This window comes from Budorcas taxicolor, chromosome 17 (genome assembly GCF_023091745.1).
Source record: "Budorcas taxicolor isolate Tak-1 chromosome 17, Takin1.1, whole genome shotgun sequence".
Lineage (NCBI taxonomy): Eukaryota > Metazoa > Chordata > Mammalia > Artiodactyla > Bovidae > Budorcas > Budorcas taxicolor.
The window spans coordinates 57,722,617-57,744,651 of record NC_068926.1 but is presented as its reverse complement, the minus strand read 5'-3'; the positions used below and the strand labels follow the sequence as shown (position 1 = coordinate 57,744,651).

Here is a 22,035-nt window from a genome sequence, read left to right as displayed (position 1 = left end):
TTTGGCTTTAGGCAGCTGACCCTGACTGCTCCTCCCCTTCCCCATTTCCTTCCCCTGCACAGAGGTCCCTGATAAAGACTGGGGTCCAGGGACCCAAGAAGTCTGATTGGGCTAAAGAGATGCAAGACTCTCAGAAGGCTCAAGCGGAGGTCTGGGGCACGTCTGCTGGGGGACCTGCCTGGACAGGGAGGCAGCCACTGACAAGAGCTGCCTGCAGCAACATCAGAGCAGCTGGGGCTTGTGCAAACATGTATAAATGGCTCTAGGACACATAAAAGATGGCCCGAGGCCCACAGCGACAGATGCCCCCAGGAAAGGAACATTCGGGAACGGCCCGTCTGAGGGCCTGGAGTCTCTGGTCCCAGGCGGCTGGGAGCACTGGGAAGGTGATCAGGAAGGCCTTTGGGGAGGCACAGGGCTCCTCCTCGGCCTGGGTCTTGGAAAGCATGACTGGTCTCATCATTTTCCCCAGTTTGGAAGCAGGCTTGGCCCCCAGAGAATGAGCCTGTCTGGGGGCCACCCAGAGTGGGAAAGATCCCCATTTCTCTGGTTGGATGTTGAGTCTAAGCCTAGGTTGGGTTTTTGAAGTCTGAGGTCCCCTCTCTGGGAGGGAGATGTCTGGATGAGGTGGCGATCAGAATAAACCAAGCCCGGGCACTGCCCAGGAAGTTCGGCAGGACTGTGGGCCGACCCCGGGCCTCCTGCCTAATGCCCAGCTGTCCTGCTAGTACCCTACTGGGGGACAGAGTTCCCCCTTATGCCAGGTCAGGTGAGTGGGGTGCAGGGTTTGGGGAACGAAAGACATTCCCTTGTAACATAAGGAACATAAGATAGAGGCTCTCCTTATCGCTCTGCACCTAACTTGCTCCCAGCGACCTCCACGTAGAACACTGGACCCCAGTGTGGTCAGAAAAAGCAGCTGGTCCAGGTGGGGAGGGGGCAAGAGATGGGAGGTGGGGGAACCGAGTGTGCAGAGACATCGGATGGGGAAGCCACTCTGGGGCTCGGCACCGGCTGGAGCCCAGGACACAAAGCCCTGAAGAACAGCCGCCCTTCTTGCCTCCCCAAGGACTTCTTAAGGGCAAAGCGGTGGGGGTGGGGGAGGGATCACTGGCAAACAGGATGCCATGCACACGCCATACAATCTGTCACAAACACACACATAACCTAGCAACCCATATCTGTCATCGTGGTGGACAAACTTAGCTGGTGTGAGTGCCAGAGCAGAGGGAGGGAAAAAGAATGTCCTAGAACGTGTCCCTCCCAGAGCCCCATTTCCCAAAGCTCAGACTTCAGAGGGTGTCATGGATAAAGGTGGGCTGGAAGGAGCCCCCCTGAAGTCATCCTGGCTAGGGAGCCACTGTGCTTTCCAAATGGTGGTGGTGGGGGCAGCGAGGAAAAAAGGGATGAGGCTGTCACAGAACAGGAGAAGGCGGCAGAAAGAGGGCAGCGTACCCCAGAGAGACCCAGAGGGCAGAAGCCATGCACTTCGGAACGAGATGCCAAAGTACTCAAACCCTGACAGGCTTGGGTGGAGCCTCTGAGAACAGACGCTTGCAAAGGAACAGCTGAGCCCCCTGCCCAGATCTCAGCCCTGTAGCCTCCACTAAGCAGGTGCTCAGCTTTGCAGCCCTCTCACCATCTTTGCAGAGAGCACAGCCGAAACCCCCCACGAAGACACCGAAACAGCTGGGGGTGGGGTGCCCCGCTCTGGACCTGGGCAGCCTGACTCCTGTTGTCAAGAGGAGTTGAGAGCAGATGGCATCGCGCACGTAGACACACATGCACACACAGGCCCTGCGAGCCTGCCCGCGTGGGCCCCCTGCCCTTGTCTCCATGGCCCAGTGGCTCCGCATCCAGCCCGTCGTTCTCTTGTCTACACCGTCCCCCGGGGCTCACTGATCAACTCCGTGTCCCCCTAGCCAGTCCTGCAAAGTCCTGGCAGGGGGTCCCTGCCCTTGCCCGAGCGAAGGCGCGAGTCTGGGTGCAGGGAAGCCGCCGGGCTCAGTCGTGCAGCGCTCCCAGGCTGGCAGGGGTCGGTACCCTCTGATGGTGAGCCTCTGGCCTCCTGAACTGGCAGAGGGCAGAGCGGGGAAGGAGAGGTGGCTTGGGAGCTGAGGCAGCTGAGCGCTGTCCCCTTGGTTCAGCGGTCACAGCCTGGAGCACAGAGAGAAGGGAGAGAGTGGCAAGAGGTCACATGGGTATGACAACATCATCTTTTGTGAATCAGCGCCCTGTCGGAGGGCAGGTGGTCTGAGATGAGTGGTTCCCATGCTCTGCAAGAAAAGGCGGTGGTCCTACTGGGCCCTGGGCTTGGGGCTGAGTGCCACACATACCTGATCTCACTTAAACCTGAGGACAGTCCGCAAGAAAGGCACATTGTACCCCTTTTACAGATGCGAAAACTGAGGCTCAGAGAGGTTAGGTGTTTTGCCCAAGGGTGCACAGCCAGCAAGTAGCAGGCTCTCCTCACTGGAGCAAGCGGCCTCTGGACTAGGGATGGTCACCCAGGTGTGGCTGGGTTGAGGCCACGTGGAGCTGCTGAGAATGCTCGGTGGGGGATGGAGATGCAGGAGGGGGAGGGGAGACCAGAGCCACATCACAGACCCCAGCTCTGAGTGGAGGCTCTGCTGACTGCTGCTGAGCCTTGATCTGGGCTGTTGGGGCCAGAATATACGCCCACTCTCCCTGAATGGTTTTAGAAAGAGACCCAGAAAGTACGCAGGCAGTCTTTGCCTAGAAAGCAGTGAAGTGGAGGGATCAAGGTCCAGACCAAGCTAGGTTCCAATACTCGCTCTGCCCCTTACTTGCTGTGTGACCTGGGAATAGGCACTTAATCTCTTGGGCACTCCTCTGGGGTTACCAGATTACCTCTTGGTGAAGGGGTGGGGGTTCTGAGGATTCAGTGAGATGACGCAGATAGAATGCTTGACACAGCACCTTTCACACACATGTGCTTAATAAATGATGCCCAGATGATGGAGATGGTGCTGGTGGTCGAGATGATGAAAAAAGAACTGGAAGCAGGGACTTGAACAAATGCTCATACACCAAGTTCACAGCGATGCCATTTGCAATAGCCCCAAAGCACATACCAACCAAGTGTCCAGCAACAGGTTAATGGACAAAAACCTGTGGTATATATGCACAATGGAATATCACTCAGCCATGAAAAAGAATGACGGTCTAATATATGCTACAACAGAGGTCCCCAACCCCTGGGTCACAGGCTGGTACTGGTCTGTGGCCTGTTAGGAACCATGCCACACAGCAGGAGGTGAGTGGCAGGTGAGCAAGTGAAGCTACTCTGTGTTTACAGCTGCTCCCTCTTGCTTGCATTGCCGCCTGCACTCCACCTCCTATCAGATCAGAGGCAGCATTAGACTCTCATAGGAGCATGGACCCTGCTGTGAACTGGGCATGCGAGGGATCTAGGTTGCATGCGTCTTATGAGAATCATCCCCAAACCATTCTGCATGGTCTGTGGAAAACACTGTCTCCCACGAAGCCAGTCCCTGGTGCCAAAAGGGTGGGGACTGCTGTGCTAAATGTGGATAAATCATGAAAACATGCAGAGTAAAAGAAGCCAAATACAAAAGGGCAAATATTGTATGCATTGGCTAAATGGAGTCTCTAGAACAGGTACATTCATAGAGACAGAACACAGATGAAAGATTAGGGGTTAGGGAGAGAAGGGATTAACTGTTGTTGTTGTTTTCTCCTTAGTCTTTGAAATTTTGTGTACATTTTATACTCAGAGCACATTTCAATCTAGATTCACCCCATTTTGACTGTTCAATAGCCCCATACAGTGTGTGGCTGTTATTGGACAACACAGGTCTGAAGTGGGGGTGTGGTCCTTGGACCAGCAGCATCAGCAACACCTTGGAGTTTGTTAAAAATACAAAATCTCGGGCCCCACCCCAGACCTAACAGAATGAAAATTTGCATTTTAACAAAGCCCCTGGGTAATATGAATGTGTATTGAATTTTGAGATGCATTGCTCTGGAACACAGGCTTGCCCGTCTTGCCTTCAACTTGCTGTGTGTGAGGATTCTAGAAATGCCAGCTCCTCTGGCATCTGAGCCATGGAAGGGCCCACCCAAGATCCCAGGGGTGAGTTTTGAGTTAGCTGCTGACCTCCTTGGAACATGCAGCTGCAGCTGAGACCTCTTGGTTGGTCCCTTCTGCAGATTACAAAGCCCTAGACAGGGCCCAGATCCTGGGCCTACTTTAGTGAAGCACTCCCCCAATCCACTGCAACCCAGGTAGCTTTTGGAAGGACCACACCATTGGAGTAACCATCTCAAAGCCAGATGAGTGTGAGTGAGGAATCTGTAGGGGCTGAGGTTGTGGGGAGAGCAAATTCTAAATTATAGAACTGGAGCCTGACCTGTGTCCCCAGTTCTATCACCAATACCCCATGCAGATGTGGCTGAGCTGCTGAATGTCTCTGTGGGCCACAGTATCTCCATGTGTAAAAGGAGTTAGACCAAATCTGGAATGGCCAGGAAAGGCATCAATGTGCTGATTCTAAGTAACTGCTGATGAGTATCACTGAGTGATGGCAAATGTGTGGTGAGAGATTAGTCATGCCTGCCATCAGTACAGGAACAGGGCAGAGGCAACTCATACACGTTTATCATCCATGAAATAGGTACTCCTCAGGACTTTTGTACTTTGATGAATAGCTGACAGGTAGGGCTTGGTGGGTTCAGGGTACCACTTCACCATGTGATGCTCAGATTCACTGGGGTGTCAATCTTCATCAGGAAGGGATGGGCAATGAGATAGCCATGGTAGCCACTGGGATCTGTGCCCTGTGTGGACACCTCTAGGACCCAGATTCCAGAAGAGACTCCCCTGAACAGAAACGCACTGGGGAAGGGTGTTGTGTAGGGGAGGGAGGTGGGTACACGGAAAGGAGATAGTTGGCAGAGGAGTTTGGAGTGGAAGCAAAAAGGTGACAAAAGCCACAGGAGAGAGGGCAGTGGGAAGAGATGCTAAGAGGGAAGGAACACTTACTCTGCAGACTTCCAGAAATGTCCAGGGTGAGACAGGCGACGGTTTCGCTTTGGCAGTTTCTCCAGCATGTCCATGAGTTTGGTGAAGGTAGGTCTCTCTTCTTGTTCAAAGGCCCAGCAGAAGAGAAGAATGTCCTAAAAGGAACCAACGTGGTGATTTAATGTAAATAGTAACTGCTGATTACTCCTTGGCATCTCATTGGATTTGTCTACCCATTTGTTCCACTTTCAGATTCCACTATCATCCATCCATCCATCATGCACTCACCTATTGTGCACTTATCCATTTATCCATCTCAATTCGTGTATTTTACATTTCATCTATCATCCAGCCATGCATTATTTATCCATGTATCATCCATCATTTTACTTATCCACTTTTTGAGCCTATATAGCAGACTAGGTAAATCCTATTATAGAGGATATGGGATACACTGAAATTAATAGTGCTCCCCAAGGAGTCTCTTGACAGTTTTCTCAAAAGGGAGGAGGAAGATCCTGAGGCTTCTATCCACATCTAATACTATAAGTGCCTCTGAAAGTCTCAGAGGGGAAAATTACTCTACCAGTGATCGCCTCACATGAGAAAGGAAATCTAGAGACAGGTAATCCTTAAAAAAAATACCAGATAATTACACATTCCCTGATTCATCTATTTTCTGATCAACAGAGGATTCTTCCTGATGTGTTTCAGAGGTTGAGTATTAATTTATACTCGGGCTTCTGTGTTTTTGTGTATCTTGTTCTGAGTTGGATGATGCCTTAAGCTTTTTATGTACATTTAAATAAAATTAGAATAATTGATACTGGTGATAGTTTAATGTATATCTTTTTAAAATAACAGAAAAAGGATTCATCGGTTCTACTAGACTCAATCCCTTGCTAGGAAAAATCTGGCCAAGTGTACTGCACCCTGATGGTAGGAACCTGAATTGCAGGCATAGTTTGAAAGCTTTGCCTTCGAAGCTCCAAATCATTATCTGACAAGGCTGTGGGCAGGCATTTTCATCACCCTCCAGGGAAGCACTTGCAACCTTAATGTGTGGGAAAAGGAGTGCCTAGAACTGTGCTACTTCTCCCTTCGTCTCCCAGACCTGGCACCATCCTGGGACTTACCGAGATTTCTTTTCCCATGCCGATCTGGCTGAGGTTGGGTTTCATGCCTGTGCCCATTTGCCAGATTATTGCCTCTGCTGGTTGGGTCTTGAAAGGCCACTCCCTGGCATGGAGTTCATACCAGATAGTCCTGTGGGAAGACATTGTTAAGGGATGCTGGAGCGATATGTCACCTGCAACTCTGTGTCCCTCACCAACACACACCCACCCAGTCAGCCTGCTGGCTAATCACACTGGCCCCTGAGTTTCTGCCACACTGGACAGCTGTTTTGCTACCTCAGATGTACTTTAAGCTTTCATGATGTCTTAGAAGTCATGCTTATCCCAGGATATCTTCTCTGGTGCCTGAATTAAAATGAATCAAAAGCTAGAAACGGAACAGTTTAATATAATGTGGCTAGGATCTCCGGCCCCATGTTTGTAATTTTAGAAAACTATTCTAAGGAGAAAATGAGGGATATAAACAAAAATTCATTTATAAGTATCTTCTGTACACCATTATATAGGACACTGAAAAAAAGTAGCAATAACAAAACTGTTCAACAAGAATTGGTTATAGGGATGATGGCAAATCATTAAAATGAAATGGAATAATTTATTATTATTATTATTAGAAATTTCAAAGAAATGTTGCTGATATAAAAATGCTAAATATATAAATTTAAGGGAAAAAAAGCAGGACACAAAACTGTATATTACATATGTTACACTTTTAAAAGCCATTATATACATATTGATATATATAATAATGTATAATAATAATATACGATTGATATATGTATAGACATACGTATATGTGTGTATACATATAATAACAACACAGCAAAATATTAGCAAACTGTCTTTTCTCAGAGATAGAAAGGACATATTTTTTCTATTATATTTGTGTTTTCTAAGAAGGAACCTTCCTGTGAAACAACGGAAAGAAAAAATAAAGCTCTGAAGGTCAGACTGCCTTGAAGGGTTCAAGTCCTGATTCTGTTCTACACTATGCTAGGAGTATGTCACTGGGCGGGTCGCTTCCCTTCTGAATCCAGGTTTCCTTACCTGCCAAATGAGAATGATGATAAAACTGCAGTGGAAGAATGTTTATCTGGGAGGCTGAATGTCAGAACAACTCAATGCTGAGATTATTCTAGAGGGATCAACTATGTTATCACCTCTGCTTCATACATCATGGTATGGCAACGACTGAAGAAGCCACTGCTTGTGAGCAGCACATATGGGATGGAAGGGGAGATGGGCTGGGTGGTGCTGAAGGGATGCTGAGAGAGGTGTGGGCGGCACTGAGGACCATGGCGGATGCCCTAGGGGATTCAGAGGATGCTGGGCTACCACTGAGTTGGGCCGTGGGGATAGGTCTCAACTCACTGAGATTCCCCAACTCAGGAAATGTCTGCAACAACGCCAGGAAATGGCCTTTCCTCTAACCTAAGGTAATTTATGTGAATTTGCTTTAAAGAATACAGAGCACTTGGCCATCCTTTTTAATGATGAAAAGTGAAAGTCGTGCCCGACTCTTTGCAACCCCATGGATTCCCCCAGGCCGGAATACTGGAGCGGGTAGCCTTTCCCTCCTCCAGGGGATCTTCCCAACCCAGGGATTGAACCCAGGTCTCCCACACTGCAGGCAGATTCTTTACCAGCTGAGCCACAAGGGAAGCCCAAGAATACTGGAGTGGGTAGCCTATCCCTTTCTCCAGCGGATCTTCCTGACCCAGGAATCGAACCGGGGTCTTCAGCATTGCAGGCAGATTCTTTACTAACTGAGCTAACTAGTCCTCTAACTAAATAGAGGACTATATCAAACCAGCTATTTCTAGGGGCCCGCCTCTCAATATACTCTCTCCCCTGCTAACCTCATCCATCTGGGGCAGGCAGGGGTGGTGATGCCCAGGTGTTGGGCTGTTGAGTCAGATGGCCAGGAAGTTCTCAAGTTAAGGTGCTGGATGGTTCTAGTCATCATCATCATAAACAATAACACTTACTGAGTTTCCATTCTGTGCTGGACTAATCTAAGCTCTTTGTATTTGTTGTGATTATGGAGGAGGTGTATTAAGCAAGCCTTCTTATTCTGATGGTTTGATATCTGGGGTCTTGCGACCCTGGAGGGTTTGCCCCTCTCAGGGCCAGCCCATTTCTAGAGCCCGTAAAGGGCTGATCTGTAAGTGGTGATTTTCATACGCTAACTAACTAATCCAAAGCTCTGTCCCCCATCTCCTCTATCAGGCTCTCACATTCAGGTCTGGTATTCTCCTGTCCTACTTAAGACAGCTCTCAGACCCTGTGCCCACTGAAGTTAGTCAAACTAGCCGATCTTAAATCTGCTTACCCTGTCTCATCCTTTCATTCCTGGGGAAACCACAATAATGGCTCTTGCCTATATTCTCTTCCTGCTCCTTCTGCCTCTTGATTGACCCTGGTGCCTCCCCATGAACCCCTGCATGGGACAATGTACCCCCTCCTTTTGGGAGCTGTGAATTACAAACTGTTCACACTGTTCATGGGGTTCTCACAGAAGTGGTTTGCCATTCCCTTCTCCAGTAGACCACATTCTGTCAGACCTCTCCACCATGACCCACACGTCTTGGGTGGCTCCAGATGGCACGGCTTAGTTTCATTGAGTTAGACAAGACAAAGGTCCGTCTAGTCAAGGCTATGGTTTTTCCTGTGGTCATGTATGGATGTGAGAGTTGGACTGTGAAGAAAGCTGAGCGCCGAAGAATTGATGCTTTTGAACTGTGGTGTTGGAGAAGACTCTTGAGAGTCCCTTGGACTGCAAGGAGATCCAACCAGTCCATTCTAAAGGAGATCAGTCCTGGGTGTTCGTTGGAAGGACTGATGCTGAAGCTGAAACTCCAGTACTTTGGCCACCTCATGCGAAGAGTTGACTCATTGGAAAAGACTCTGATGCTGGGAGGGATTGGGGGCAGCAGGAGAAGGGGGCGACAGAGGATGAGGTGGCTGGATGGCATCACCGATTCGAAGGACATGAGTTTGGGTGAACTCCGGGAATTGGTGATGGACAGGGAGGCCTGGCGTGCTGCGATTCATGGGGTCACAAAGAGTCGGACATGACTGAGCGACTGAACTGAATTGAGCTGAATAACAAACTATCCAATGGTAAGTTGTTTCCTGATCTACTGGCCACATCATACTGGAAAAAAGTTAAAAACCTACATTTGAAAACAAGAAGTGCTAATATCAGCCCCATTTCACAGCTGGGAAAATGAGGCTGAGGAGGGTTATGTATCTTACCCAGGGTCACACAGCTTGTGAGAGGTCACAGCCAGAGTTGAGACCATCTTACCACAGAATCACACCACTGGCCATCCTGCTCTATGGGAAACCTACACACAGTCCTCTCTGCGAGTCCTTTGCAACGGGGGCAGTGCACTACTTGGGAGGGTGACCCTATAGGTGATGGTTGGGGCCTGGGGACAGGGGCACAGAGTGTAGGTGCTGCTCATGTGAACTGTGGAAGGGAGACTGTTGGAAGCCTGGCCCTGTGCTGGGTGCCTTACAGATGTTTTCTCCTTCAGTCCTTAGAATATCACAATGGCTTTATTAACTTCGATTTGTGGCTGAGGGACGTAGGGCTTTGAGTGGTGAAATGACTCTCAAGCCCATTGGGGGCTCTGTGTTTAAAAGCTCCAGCTGTGGAGTCAGGATGACCCAAGTTTGATTCCCAACTCCATGGTTAATTACTGTAAGGCAAGTCACTGAGCCACTCGGAACCTCAGTTTCCTCATCTGTCAATTGGGAACAATGGTACCTGCTTCAAAGTTGTACCTCTGAAGATGTCCTGAGATAGTGCCCATGACAAGCTTAACATGGTGCTCAACACACTATTAAAAATCCATTTTTGTTCCAAGTCATGCCCCAGCATGAGGTTCCCAAGCAACAAGATGCAGCTAATTGGCAGGAAACCAAGAGCACCAGGTCCCTTGGAATTCAGCAGTGTCAGGGATAAAGGTCTCATTAAAACTTCCTTTCAAACCTAACTTTCAAGAGAAACTTGCTTTAAGGGGGAAAAAAATTGCTCAAGATTAAAACTTCAGTGGAAAACCAATTACTTACTTTGGTACATTTTGTTAATCACATTCTTTTTTTTTCTTTTGCTAAATTGATACTAAAATATACTAACTTAATTACTGCAATTTGGTTTCAGATAACAATATTTAACTAGATAAAGATCTGGGCATAAACTAGCTGGAACAAGTGACAACCTCTAAAGGGGTCCAAGTGACAGATGGTGAGGATCCTGATGTGCCAGCCAATGCCGCCCCCACCCCGATTCATGGAGAGGACACAGTGGGGTACTTCTCAGTGGAAGATGGTCTCTGTACCAGCTCCCGGTGGTGCTAAAATCTAACTTCACACATCTTCGAGCCTCCAGCTTTCCCAAACAGCTTCCCCAGCGTCATCTCTGCCAGTTCTTGCATCCGCCCCCCATGGTCAAGGTAAGATGAGGCTCCTGGTGGATCTTTTCTGAGTGCCGGGACCTGCATCTTAGGACAGTGCCCTGGAGCCTCTCTCCCTCCTCTGTACTTTCAAAGACAACTCATTTTCTCCCGTGGCTGCAGTTATTCTGTCTTTGCTGATGAGTCCTATGCTCTTTGTCTCCAGACTTCAAATGTGTAGATTCAGCTGCTTTCTGGTTGCTTCCATTGGCTGACTCCAAAGTGGCTCAAATGCACTGTGTCTAGATCTGCTCTCTTTGCCTTCCTGGTACATCCCACCCCCAATCCCCATCCCCCAGGCGGGTCTCTACTTTGGCAAAGGACACTACTTTCCACCCAGCTGTTTCAGGAAGATATTGCCACCACCCGCATTTAAACCAATAGTCAAGCCCTATCACTTCCACTCCCCAAATCCTGCTTCTTATGTCCAATCCCAGCTTTCATTCCCCTGGCACTGATTCGGTGCAGAATTTCAGGGTCTCCCCCTGCATTGGTCACCTGGCCCTATTTGTCTTCCTCCTTTCTGTTTTTTGACACAGTAGAGATTATTCTAAAACTCAACATGTGATTACGTCATTCTCCTGCTTAATGACCATCAGTGGCTCCCTAGTGCCCTGAAGATGGAAACTACTTAACTCAGCCTCTCAGTCCCTGCAGTGTGCCTTCTTTCTGCTCTAGGCTTTCATCTCACCACCTTAGTCTCATTTTTCCCCCCTGATTCGTCATCCATCGGCTCTCCTTCCTCCCCCTGCCCTGCTCCCCAGTGTGTTCCTCCATGGTGGACAATTTGTTCCTTGTCATCTGTGTTCCTTTTCATGTGTTCCCTCTATCTGAAACACGTTACCTTGCCCTCACCTGGACTACTTATACTCAATTTTTAACACAGGCTCGGGAGTCCCCTCCTCCAGGAAGCCCTCTCTGATCTCCCAGACTGGATTTAGTTTCTCCTTTCTCCCCACAGTCCTGTGCTTATCCTCAGCATAGCATTTACCATGGAATTTTGTAAAAACAACTGTTTCCTTGTCTGTCTTCCATTAGACAAGAGAGAATAGGGAAACTATGGTGGTTTTAAAACATCTACAAATTGATACTCCTTTTCATAAAAAAAAAAGTAGAGCTTAATTCTCCTCACCTTAATTTACTGACTTGGTTCTAACAAACAGAGTACGGTAGAAGTGACTATATATAATTTCTATGACCAGGTCATAAAGGCAGTGCAGCCTCTTGCCGCCGAGCCCGTGGAAAGGCCTGTGTGGTAAGGACGTGAGGCCTCCTGCCAGCAGCCATGTGAGTGGTCACCTTGGTAACAGACCCTCAGATGTCAAACCATCAGATGAGACTGCAGCCCCGGTCAACATCTTGACTATGACCTCATGTGAGATGCTGAGCCAGCTCAGAACCACTCCCAAACTCCTGGCCACAGAAACTTGAGATCATAAATGTCTTTTTAAGCCACTAAGTTTTTGACAGTTCATTCATACTAAGCACCCAGGACAAAGATCTTGCATGAATGAATGAATGAGTGAGTCAGGCAATTTGCCACGTTTGCATCATCAGTTAGAAAGCAGGCATGGAGGTTTGCTATGGTCTCTCTACTACAGCCCACTCAGACCCCTCCCCCCATAATTTCACCCTGAAATCTTCAGACAGATGCCTTGTCCTTTCCAAAAGGGAAGTGCCCCTCTGCTCAGGCTGGGGCTCTGAAGAGCCTGGGTTGGGCCACCTACCCGAGTGCAAAGACGTCTGAGTGTTTGGAGAAGGGGAGCTTGTCCTCCTCTGTGTCGGGAGACAGCTGGCGGATGATCTCTGGGGCCAAGTGGCACAGCCAGCCGTTCTGGATACGCAGCTTGTCATCACGCCTAGAGAAGTGAAGCACAGGGTGAGCCCTGTTTCACAGCCCAGAGAGGACCGGTCTTCCATCACTGACTGCAAGTCCCTGGACCACCTCTGCTGGCTTCCTTTTGTTCCTCCCCTGCCCTGTGCTCCCCATCAGGCACTGTCTGACCTTGTACTTGAGGCCAAGACCCAGCGGGAGGTACAAGACAGGATGGTCTGGAGAGAGACATCCAACACCCAAACCGTCATCCTTTTCCTTTGCCACTGAGGCGCCCCCTCCTCCATCTTCATCGAACAAGTAGAGCTGGTCCTCATTATTCATGGCACTTACGTTCTATACGGAGCCTCAGTAAACACTGGATTAGTGAATACTGAGAGCAAACCAGTCAATCCTAAAGAAAATCAGTCTGGAATATTCATTGAAAGGACTGATGCTGAAGCTGAATCTCCAATACTTTGGCCACCTGATGCAAAGAGCTGACTCACTAGAAAAGACCCTGATGCTGGGAAAGACTGAAGGCAGGAGGAGAAGGGAGCGACAGGATGAGATGGTTGGATAGATGATTGGATAGCATCATCGACTCAATGGACATGAATTTGAGTAAGCTCCAGGAATTGGTGATTGACAGGGAAGCCTGGTGTGCTGCAGTCCACAGGGTCACAAAGAGTTGGAGACGACTGAGAGACTGAACTGACTGAGTTAGTACTCCTGGAGGAGATATACAATACATACACTTGCATGCATGTGTCTCATATACATTAATCTTAAATCCTAAAAACAACTCACTCATCCTAGTCTAGTTTATTTTGCACAAGAGAAAATGGGGCTCAGAAGTATTGACTTGCTCTGAGGCTGCCCTTCTACCAGGGAGGCAGAATTGCAAAACCCATCCAACTGGCCCCAGAGCTGGAGCTTTTTGCCCTGCACTGCTCCACATACTCCTGTGTCCATGCCCTGGTCATCTCCAAGGGACAGCCAAAGCAAGACTGCATGGCAGCCTCTCCTTGGACTTCAGTCGGGAATGTGTGTATAGGTTGACCTGATAGAACACATCCTCTGCTAGAAAAAAGGACTCAAATCCATTCATTAAACAAACAAACAAACCATGAGTTTGCAGGGTGCAATGAGTTCTTGCTTCTAGAATCGAGGACACCTGCAGGGGTTTAAGGACCCATCTGTTGCTTACTAGGTGTGCGTCTTTGAACAGACCTGAGTCTCCACTTTCCCATCTGTGAAATGAACACATGAACTTGGACTCCAGATGACTGGTGCAAGAATGAAAAGAAGGGTTGGGTCAGCTGCCGGGGCTACACGATTCCTGGACATCATTATTTCCTGTGGATGTTTTTGCGCCTTGAGGACTCAGAAACAGAATGGAGGTTAGAGTCCAAAGTAAGAATGTCATCCAAGAGAGAGGGGTCATGTCCTGAGCCAGCCACCCTTCTCCTGGCATGACCAGGCTGTGTGGGGTGGGATGCTGTTACCAGAAGGACAAACCTGCCAGTTCCCATCTTACTCAACAGCCCCTTCTGCCTCTTCCTGACTTGCTGGGGCAGTGGAGCTTTGGAACTGTAAGGCTGGGTCACTCGATAACCATCATCCTGGGGTGGATGTAGGCACATGCCTGGCAGGGGGCTGGGACCCAGGCCTGGCACAGACACCCTGGGATGTCCTGTTCCCTTGGTGATGGGCCTATCAGTGACCAACCCAAATTGTCTTCATTATGGCTATCACTATAGGCAGCTGGCATGATAGCACTGGCATCTTAAATGACACCTTTTCTGGATGATGGCAGAACAGCTGTCGACAAGGCAATGCTAAGGATGGGCTCAGGGAAGCCCTGGCGTCTGTCTGGATGTCCAGAATGTGCTCACTGTTACTGTGACTCACCCTTGCCCCAGGCCCAGTTGATCTCCCCTTTCTGGGCACGGAGCACTGTGGATGCCCCCAAGGTCTAACTGAGGGAAGGGCAGGAAGGCAAGTAGCTCCTGCTGAGTGCCTGCTGTATACCAGGAGTTCCAGCCCATTTAATTCTCAGGTGCCCATAATCAACTGGGGATCACTGCTGTTCTATGGGTGAGGAAATAGCCTTAAAAATGTTTAAGTGTGTGTGTGTGCTCAGCTGCTAAATTGTATCCGACTCTTGGTGACCCCATAGACTGTAGCCCTCCAGGCAAGTTTGTCCATGGGATTCTCCAGGCAAGAATACTGGAGTGGGTTGCCATTTCCTTCTCCAGGGGATCTTCCCCACCCAGGGATCAAAGCCATGTCTCTGGTACTGGCAGGCAGATTCCTTACCACTGAACCACCTGGGAAGCCCAAAAAGCTTAAGTGACCCACGCAAAGCCACGGAGATAAAAAGTGAAAGAACTAAGATCTGTTTGATTGCTAGTCTTTAAAACTCCAGCAACTAGACTCCTAACCACAGTCCTATAAGATTCCATGGCACCATTTGGGAGCAAAATTCTGAATTGAGCCCTACTGTCCCAGCAACAGAAAAAAAGCACAGGAAGTCACTGATGGCTCCTCCTGGGTAGCCAGGTGATGTGGGTCTCTGGTGGGGAGGTGTTACTGAGGGTTCCCTGGCATCCTGTGACACTAACTGGGTTTGCATTGACAACCAGACTGGGGCACGGTTGGGGCGGGGTGCTATCTGGGGGACAAGGCCAGAAGCCATCTTGCCCTTGATTTGACTTCTCTTCCTGGTTGACATGGGGCCTCCATGAATAAGCTGAAGGTCATTCCATTTCCCTGTGCTTTTTCTTCTATGGCTTCAGAAAACCATGACTCTAATGGGAAAAAAAGCAGAGGCCCTGTCCCACTTTCCCCCGCTTGGGGGAAAAGCCACTGGCCAGGAGGATGAGTGTGGACCTGCCACCAGGAGGGAAGAATCCGATGTTTTTTTTTTTAAAGAGCCTTGAACTAGGTTAAAAAAGACACTTGCTGAGCCTCTTCATGTCTTGACACAAAGTACTTAGGTTCATAATGACGTCACCAACTGCTTTCTCTGCCCTTGGCCTTGGGGTGATGGAAACAGCTATTCCCCAACCAGGAAACTGGAACCTCAGTGAGTTCCTGGCTTCTTAGGTTCTGCCTTGATGACCCTCTTCATCTATCTATTAATTTCCTGTCTCCTTATTTTCTTATCTTAGGGACTATAGCTCATCCTGGAAGATGAATCTCTTTGGGTGAAGTAATAATCTGAAAACAAACAAACCCTTAAGCTTCTGATTGTTACTGCATCGCAAAGAACAGCAAGATCAGGTTTTGCCAAATTTCAGATGGTCTGACCAAGATTCAAAGTATTATAGAGCATGGAGAAAATTCACTGTGCTGGGAGGAGTATTGGGGCTCCTGGGGCATACCTCGAAGAGATCAGAGATTCCCCGAATCAGCTGAAACAGGAGTACAAGTAGAGAAGCCTGGAGGGGGGTGCAAAGCTGTCTTTCTGGAGAGGCACACCATTTGTTATAGAGGCGTGATTAGAGAAAACACACTGGGTTTAAAGTGCGTGTGTGTGTGTGTGTGTGTGTGTGTGTGTGCGTGCGCGCGAGCACAACTCTCCAAATTAAAAGTTACAAAGGGCAGACCTTCGGAATTATGGGCTGTTTAATTGAGATCCCGGCTGTTTCTTCACTGGTCAGCTCAAGGCAGCTTGCTCCAGGGTGAGTGGTGGCTGAGCTTTAATTGCTTAACAATAGTTAATGATCCTCCTGGGTGAAACTGGGGAGGTATATGCAAATTCATACCAATTAGAGCAGCTCCGCAGTGGCTATTGTTTGTCTGCTTGATGTGCTCCAGGCGCTGTGCTGGATGCTCGCTGTGTGCTCTTATTCTACCCCCATAAAGACACTAAGGTAGGCATCATCATACCCATCATTTTTCTTGCAGGAACGTGAAGGCACAGTTAATGAGTGGCCAAGCCACGCTAGGCCCTGGGCGGGTCTGACCTTAAATCTCTTGCTCTCAACTACACTCCAGCTGCACTGAAACGAAGGAATTCATATGAAAACTGAGCAAGGGTGTTGGGTGAGTCCAACTTCCATGTGCATGCTTGGAGGAAGAAAAGAGTCCGCGGGTGAAATTCAAGGGCAAGGGCGTTGCAGGACTGAAGGAAGCTCTGTGCCCATTCAAAGGCACCACTTCCAAGAGAGGCCCCATGGGACTCGGAGCCTGACCTGGGCACCAGCATTGCACCACAGGCATAGCAGCCTCGCCCCTCGGCTAAACGATCTCAGGTCCAGCATCATGTCTAGGTCACTAAAGCCATGTGGGTGACTTCCCATCCCCTGACCATCACCTCTCGAGAACCCCTCGGGGCCCCTCCAACCAGCGCTCACCTGCCAGCCTGCAGCACTCCGGAAATGCTGAAGAGCCCAAAGTCTGTGATCACCACTTTGCCGTTGTCGTAGAAGACATTCTTGGACTTGAGGTCCTTGTGAAGGATCCCCTTGGCGTGGAGATAGCCCATGCCCTGCAGGAGACAAGCACACCTCTGTGCTCACTGTAGCCTGGCCTGGGCTCACGGTTCACACGCCCTGCCTTTCCATTGAGACCACACATGCTGAACAGCTGCAGACCTGGGGCCCAAACACCCAGGCTTGCAAGTAGGGTGGAGAAGGCACGGCAAGTGGGAACAGGCAGGGTCCCCAAGGCAGAAATCTGCCACCAGCCTCAGATCATAGCAAAACCATCTCCATCTAAGTGCTTCTGCTTCCTGAAAAAGAAGCAAGGGAAGATCTCCCCCGAGGGAAAGGAGCAGGGCCAAATCTGAAAAGAGGGCCCTCAAGAGAAAGGAACCCCTTAGATCTTATTCCACACCACTGCAGAAATTCACTTGTGTTCCTCAAGAGACGTATCATGAGGCGATCATCAAGAACATGGAGAAGGGCTTATGGGAGGTCAGGCTCAAGGGTGAAATACCTAGATTTCTATTTTCGCCTTAATGAGCAGTCACAGTTTTATTTCTTTTTTGAAGTTCAGTCCTAACACATCCAATGGAGAATAAAAACCTGAATACTACGGAGTCACGAGGTACCCACCAGAAAACACAGCATGTTCTTGTTTGTTCTAATCCCAAACAACACCCAACAATTTGATAGTTCCCCAGCAGCTATGGAGAGAGATGGTTTACACTCATGGGAATTCAAGGATTCGGGGGGTAAGGAATTCTAGTAATGAGAAGAGCCCCCTGGTCCCTGCACACACCCAGTTATCCTGATGACAGGACACCAGAAGGAAACCAAACATTGGTTGACCGTCTCTAATGGCTGTTTTAGCAATTGTTATACACACACAGCCCGGTGTCATTCGGTCAAGTTTAATTTCTTTTAAGCCCAAACTGTTGGTCTGAAGCCACACCATTAGTCTCAGGATGGGGCCAGGTCTTTCTGAGGTTCAGGGAGGAGGCCCCAGACCCTACGGTACCTTCACAATTTCTTGGGCAATCTGTCTTGTTTTGTTGACATCCAAGACGATCTTGGCGTCTCTCACCACAGAATAGAGTGTCCGGCCCTTACAGAGGCTGGAAAGCAAAAGAACGAAATTAATGGTTGGCAGTTGTTAAGATAAGGGCCACCCACAACAGCTATTAAAAGCGACACACAGAGGGAATTCTCAAGTGGTCCAGTGGTTAGGACTTGGCTCTTTCACTGCCAGGGCCCAGGTTTGATCCCTGGTTGGGGAACAAAGATCTTGCAAGCTGTGCGGCACACACACGAAAAGTGACACATAGAGAGTGGGGCGTGTGTGGACACGCCACTATTATGCCCCCGAGATGTTAAGCCTGCTACTGGACCTTGATTCTGGTTCTGGGATGCGGGTCTGGGAGCAAGTCCTTTGGGGTTCTTCAGGATCTTCACCAGCTTCCCCCTGGCCCCCTCGGCATCCAAGGATACCTTCAGAGTCTAGCCTAGCCCAGAAGCAGGAATGCCACGCACTGTCTAACCCAGGCTCTCACAGGTGAAAATCTGCTCGAAACCGGTAACTTGTGTGTGGCAGTCCACAGGCAGCACTCAGATGGCACTCTGCTGGCCCCTCATCCCAGCTGCCATCACTTGCCAGGAGCCACTGGTGTGTGGGGACAGTGATGAAAGATCAGCAAAGCCGTCGCTGATGTGTACTAAGTGAATGATGTATTCAAGCCTTTGAACAGGGGTGTGTAAACACCAGTAACACTCCCCCAAATCAGATGCCTGTCTGGACAGAGGATTTTCAAACTATTTTCAGCCTCATTGAGTTCATTTTGAGGACCAGCGGTTCCAGATGAATGACAAGATGAAAAAGGACATTATACAGTAACAGTAACACCTCATTTAATCGCCGGCATGTTTGTCCAACCATTTCCTCTGCAATGAGCACGATGCCTGGGGCACACAGACCACGCACTCGATGAACAGTCACCAAATGAACGAGAGAAGGAATGAGTTCTAGATTCACCAAGGCATCCCGTCCCTAGGACCACATCTCGCTCACTGTATCCACTACTGGCTGAAAGAAGAAGGAAGGACACTAGGAACGTTCCTTTTCTGTGTCAAAATGATGGCATGAACGTTTCTTTTAATCTGTGACTTGACTGCTAAAATGTTCTTGCATCCTGTTCATTCCTTTAGTAGTTTCCAAGCCCTGCTGTGGGCTAGAATCAGCGGAGATCATGTGGTTATAGCCAGAACGTTGGTGTCAGAAGGGCTCTGCTCTTCACCCACTGTGCATCTTTGTGTCTTTCAGTGGGCTACCTAACCTCTCTGGGCCTCAGGTTCCTCATCTCTCGAAGGAACTAACGAGACCTAGCCACAGAATTAGTGTGAGGACTGCATAAGAGAAAGATCTCTCTCACTGGTGTCCACAGTGGTTAGAACAGGGGCCTAGTGTCAGATTGGGTTGGAACCGTGGTTTGTCTGTCAGTGGCTGTGACCCTGGGCAGGAGAGTTAACCTCTCTGAGCCTCAGTTTCATTATCTGTTAAATGGGGTCAATACAGATTTTGCTTTTATCAGGTTTCTTAGGAGAAGCACATGAAATCGGGTGTGTCAGGGTATAGGCAAGTCTCCATGCCCAATACAGTCACTATTCCTGAAATGCTGGCTATTATGAGAGGTGGTAAATGATCAATAAAACGGTGAACACACACACACATACTTGTGCGCAAATATATATAAGAATTATATATTTATACACACATCGCATTGGTCTGTCCACATATTATCTACCCATCTATCCACTTGTTCATCATGCTACCTGTAATCACTCATGATCTTCGACTAAGGTTGGTTTCTTCACCTGCTTAAGGTGAGATTCCCAGGGTAGCTGACTCACAGAGAGGCTGATTCTCCTGTCCAGGGTTGTGCAGTTTGTCGGCGGGTGACAGCCACGGTGACTCAGGGTTGTCCCCTCTTGCTGGCTCAGGTAGTGCGTTTGCTATGGCTGCTGGAGGAGGGGGGAGTGGGCTGCATAGCCAATTAGACCAAAGTGACATTTAAGTATTCAGGATGGTAGAGACTGTGGGTGGATTCCCTCACCCAGAGACGCTGTTCCGGAATAGTCACCTACGCTGATTACCCGCCAGAGCCCAGAAGAAATATTTTACGTCCCCACTGTAGACAGCACAGTGAACAATTGCAATAGGCTCCGAGATTCCTAGACTCTCAGGGTGATTGTGTAGAAGTTGCAGGGTCCAAATGTCCATGCCTGTCTCCTTTCCCCTGCTCACATCCTCCTTTCCAGCAGCAGCTGCTGAAGTCTGTGCTTCTCTTTCCACCTTAGGGCATCTGGAGCCCCGTGGACACACACACACACCACCTATGGCATCCGGAGCCCACATACACACACACACACACACACACACACACACACACACACACACATTCACACACATGGGCTGGTAGGATATCAGTTGGTAAGATCACAGCTTGGCACGTCCACTAAAGTGAAATATACAAATAAGCCAGGACCAGCAATTCCTTCCCTAAGCATGTACCCAGCAGGCATGCATACTCATATTGACCTACAGACATGTACCAGAATGTACCAGAATATTCTAGAATGTTAATAGCAATCCATTCATATTAGCCCCAAACTGGAACCTACCCACATGTCCACCAACAGAAAAATGATGATATATCCATGTAACAAAATAAATTCATACTGGATTATTAATAAGCAAATTATTGCTAACTGCAAAAGGCATGAAGTTCTAAACAAATGCTGAGCAAAAGAAGCCACACAAACACTGAATGATTCCATTTATATGAAGTCCAAAAGCAGACAAAACTTGTTTATGTGCTACAAGTTAGCACAGTGGTGACCTTTTGTGGGGAGGCTGGAAAGGGCGTGAGGGGTGCTGGGGGCAGGTGATGCTCTATATTTTGATGTGGATGTTGGTTATATGGATGTGTGTTTAGTGAAAATTCATCAAGCTGTGCTCTTAGGATATGAACACTGTGGTAGATACATTATCCTTCCAAAAAAAATATACTTAAAAAAAAAATCCATGATTACTGGGCATATACCCCCAAGAAAACCAAAACTGAAAGAGACACATGTACCCCAATGTTCACTGCAGCACTATTTACAATAGTTAAGACATGCATGGAAGCAACCCAGATGTCTATCAAAGGTGAATGGATAAGAAGTTGCGGTACATACATACAATGGAATATTACTCAGCCAGGAAAAGAACACATTTGAATCACTTCTAATGAGGTAGATGAACCTATAGCCTACTATAAGAGTGAAGTAAGTCAGAAATAGATGAACAAATGTCGTATATTAACACATTTATATGGAATCTAAGAAGATGGTACTGATGAACCTATCTGCAGGGCAGCAATGGAAACACAGACATAGAAAACAGACTGCTGGATACAGTGGGGGAAGGAGAGGGTGGGATGAATTGAGAGAGTAGTATGGAAACATACACATAACCATATATAAAACAGACAGCCAGTAGGAATTTGCTGTATGACACAGGGAGGTCAAATCAGGTACTCTGTGACAACAAAGAGGGGCAGGATAGGGCAGGAGGTGGGAGGGAGAGAGAGTCAAGAAGGAGGGGACATATGGATACCTATGGCTGATTCATGTTGATGTATGGCAGAGACCAACACAACATTGTAAAGCAATTATTCTCCAATTAAAAATAAATTTTAAAAAATCAGTGAGGAAAGGATGAACCATTAACACATGGTGTTGAAACAAAATCTCAGGCAATATCGACATCCCTGGTATCTGTTTCTAAATGCTTCACAGAGTCCAGAGGGACAGTACCTGCAGGGGAAAGGAGGGGTGCACGGCGGTGCCTGTTCAGGTGTGTATAAGTGGCTGAGTGAGAGGAGGTGTAGGGTGAGGGCTGAGCTCTGAGCAGGAACAGGCACTGGGCAGGCACATGAGTGGCTGAGGCTCCAACAGTCCAGGCAGGTCGGTCCAAGTATCTGCGGCAACCGCTCGAGCGTGGAGTTTCTGTGGCTAATGCCAGTGCCCTAAAAGCCACTTGCGGATGTGCGGTGCAGAAGGGAAGGGAGGTCAGGATGGTTTTCTGAGCACGTGTGGGACCTATCTCGCCCCCAGCATCCTCGCAGCAGCCCTGGAGGGTCCACGT

The 22,035-nt window shown here is 48.6% G+C and overlaps 1 protein-coding gene across 1 annotated transcript in view; it reads right to left on the bottom strand.

The window, feature by feature from the left end:
* Positions 1 to 5,022: 5,022 nt before the first annotated feature.
* Positions 5,023 to 22,035, bottom strand: part of KSR2 (kinase suppressor of ras 2) — a 439,551-nt gene continuing 422,538 nt past the window's right edge. Inside the window, exons 16-20 of the mRNA XM_052655174.1 lie at positions 17,869 to 17,965; positions 16,782 to 16,915; positions 12,332 to 12,463; positions 6,142 to 6,271; positions 5,023 to 5,160 (exon numbers count right to left, since the gene is read on the bottom strand). Coding sequence (XP_052511134.1) covers positions 5,023 to 5,160; positions 6,142 to 6,271; positions 12,332 to 12,463; positions 16,782 to 16,915; positions 17,869 to 17,965 — 631 coding nt within the window. The remainder of the gene's footprint in view (positions 5,161 to 6,141; positions 6,272 to 12,331; positions 12,464 to 16,781; positions 16,916 to 17,868; positions 17,966 to 22,035) is intronic.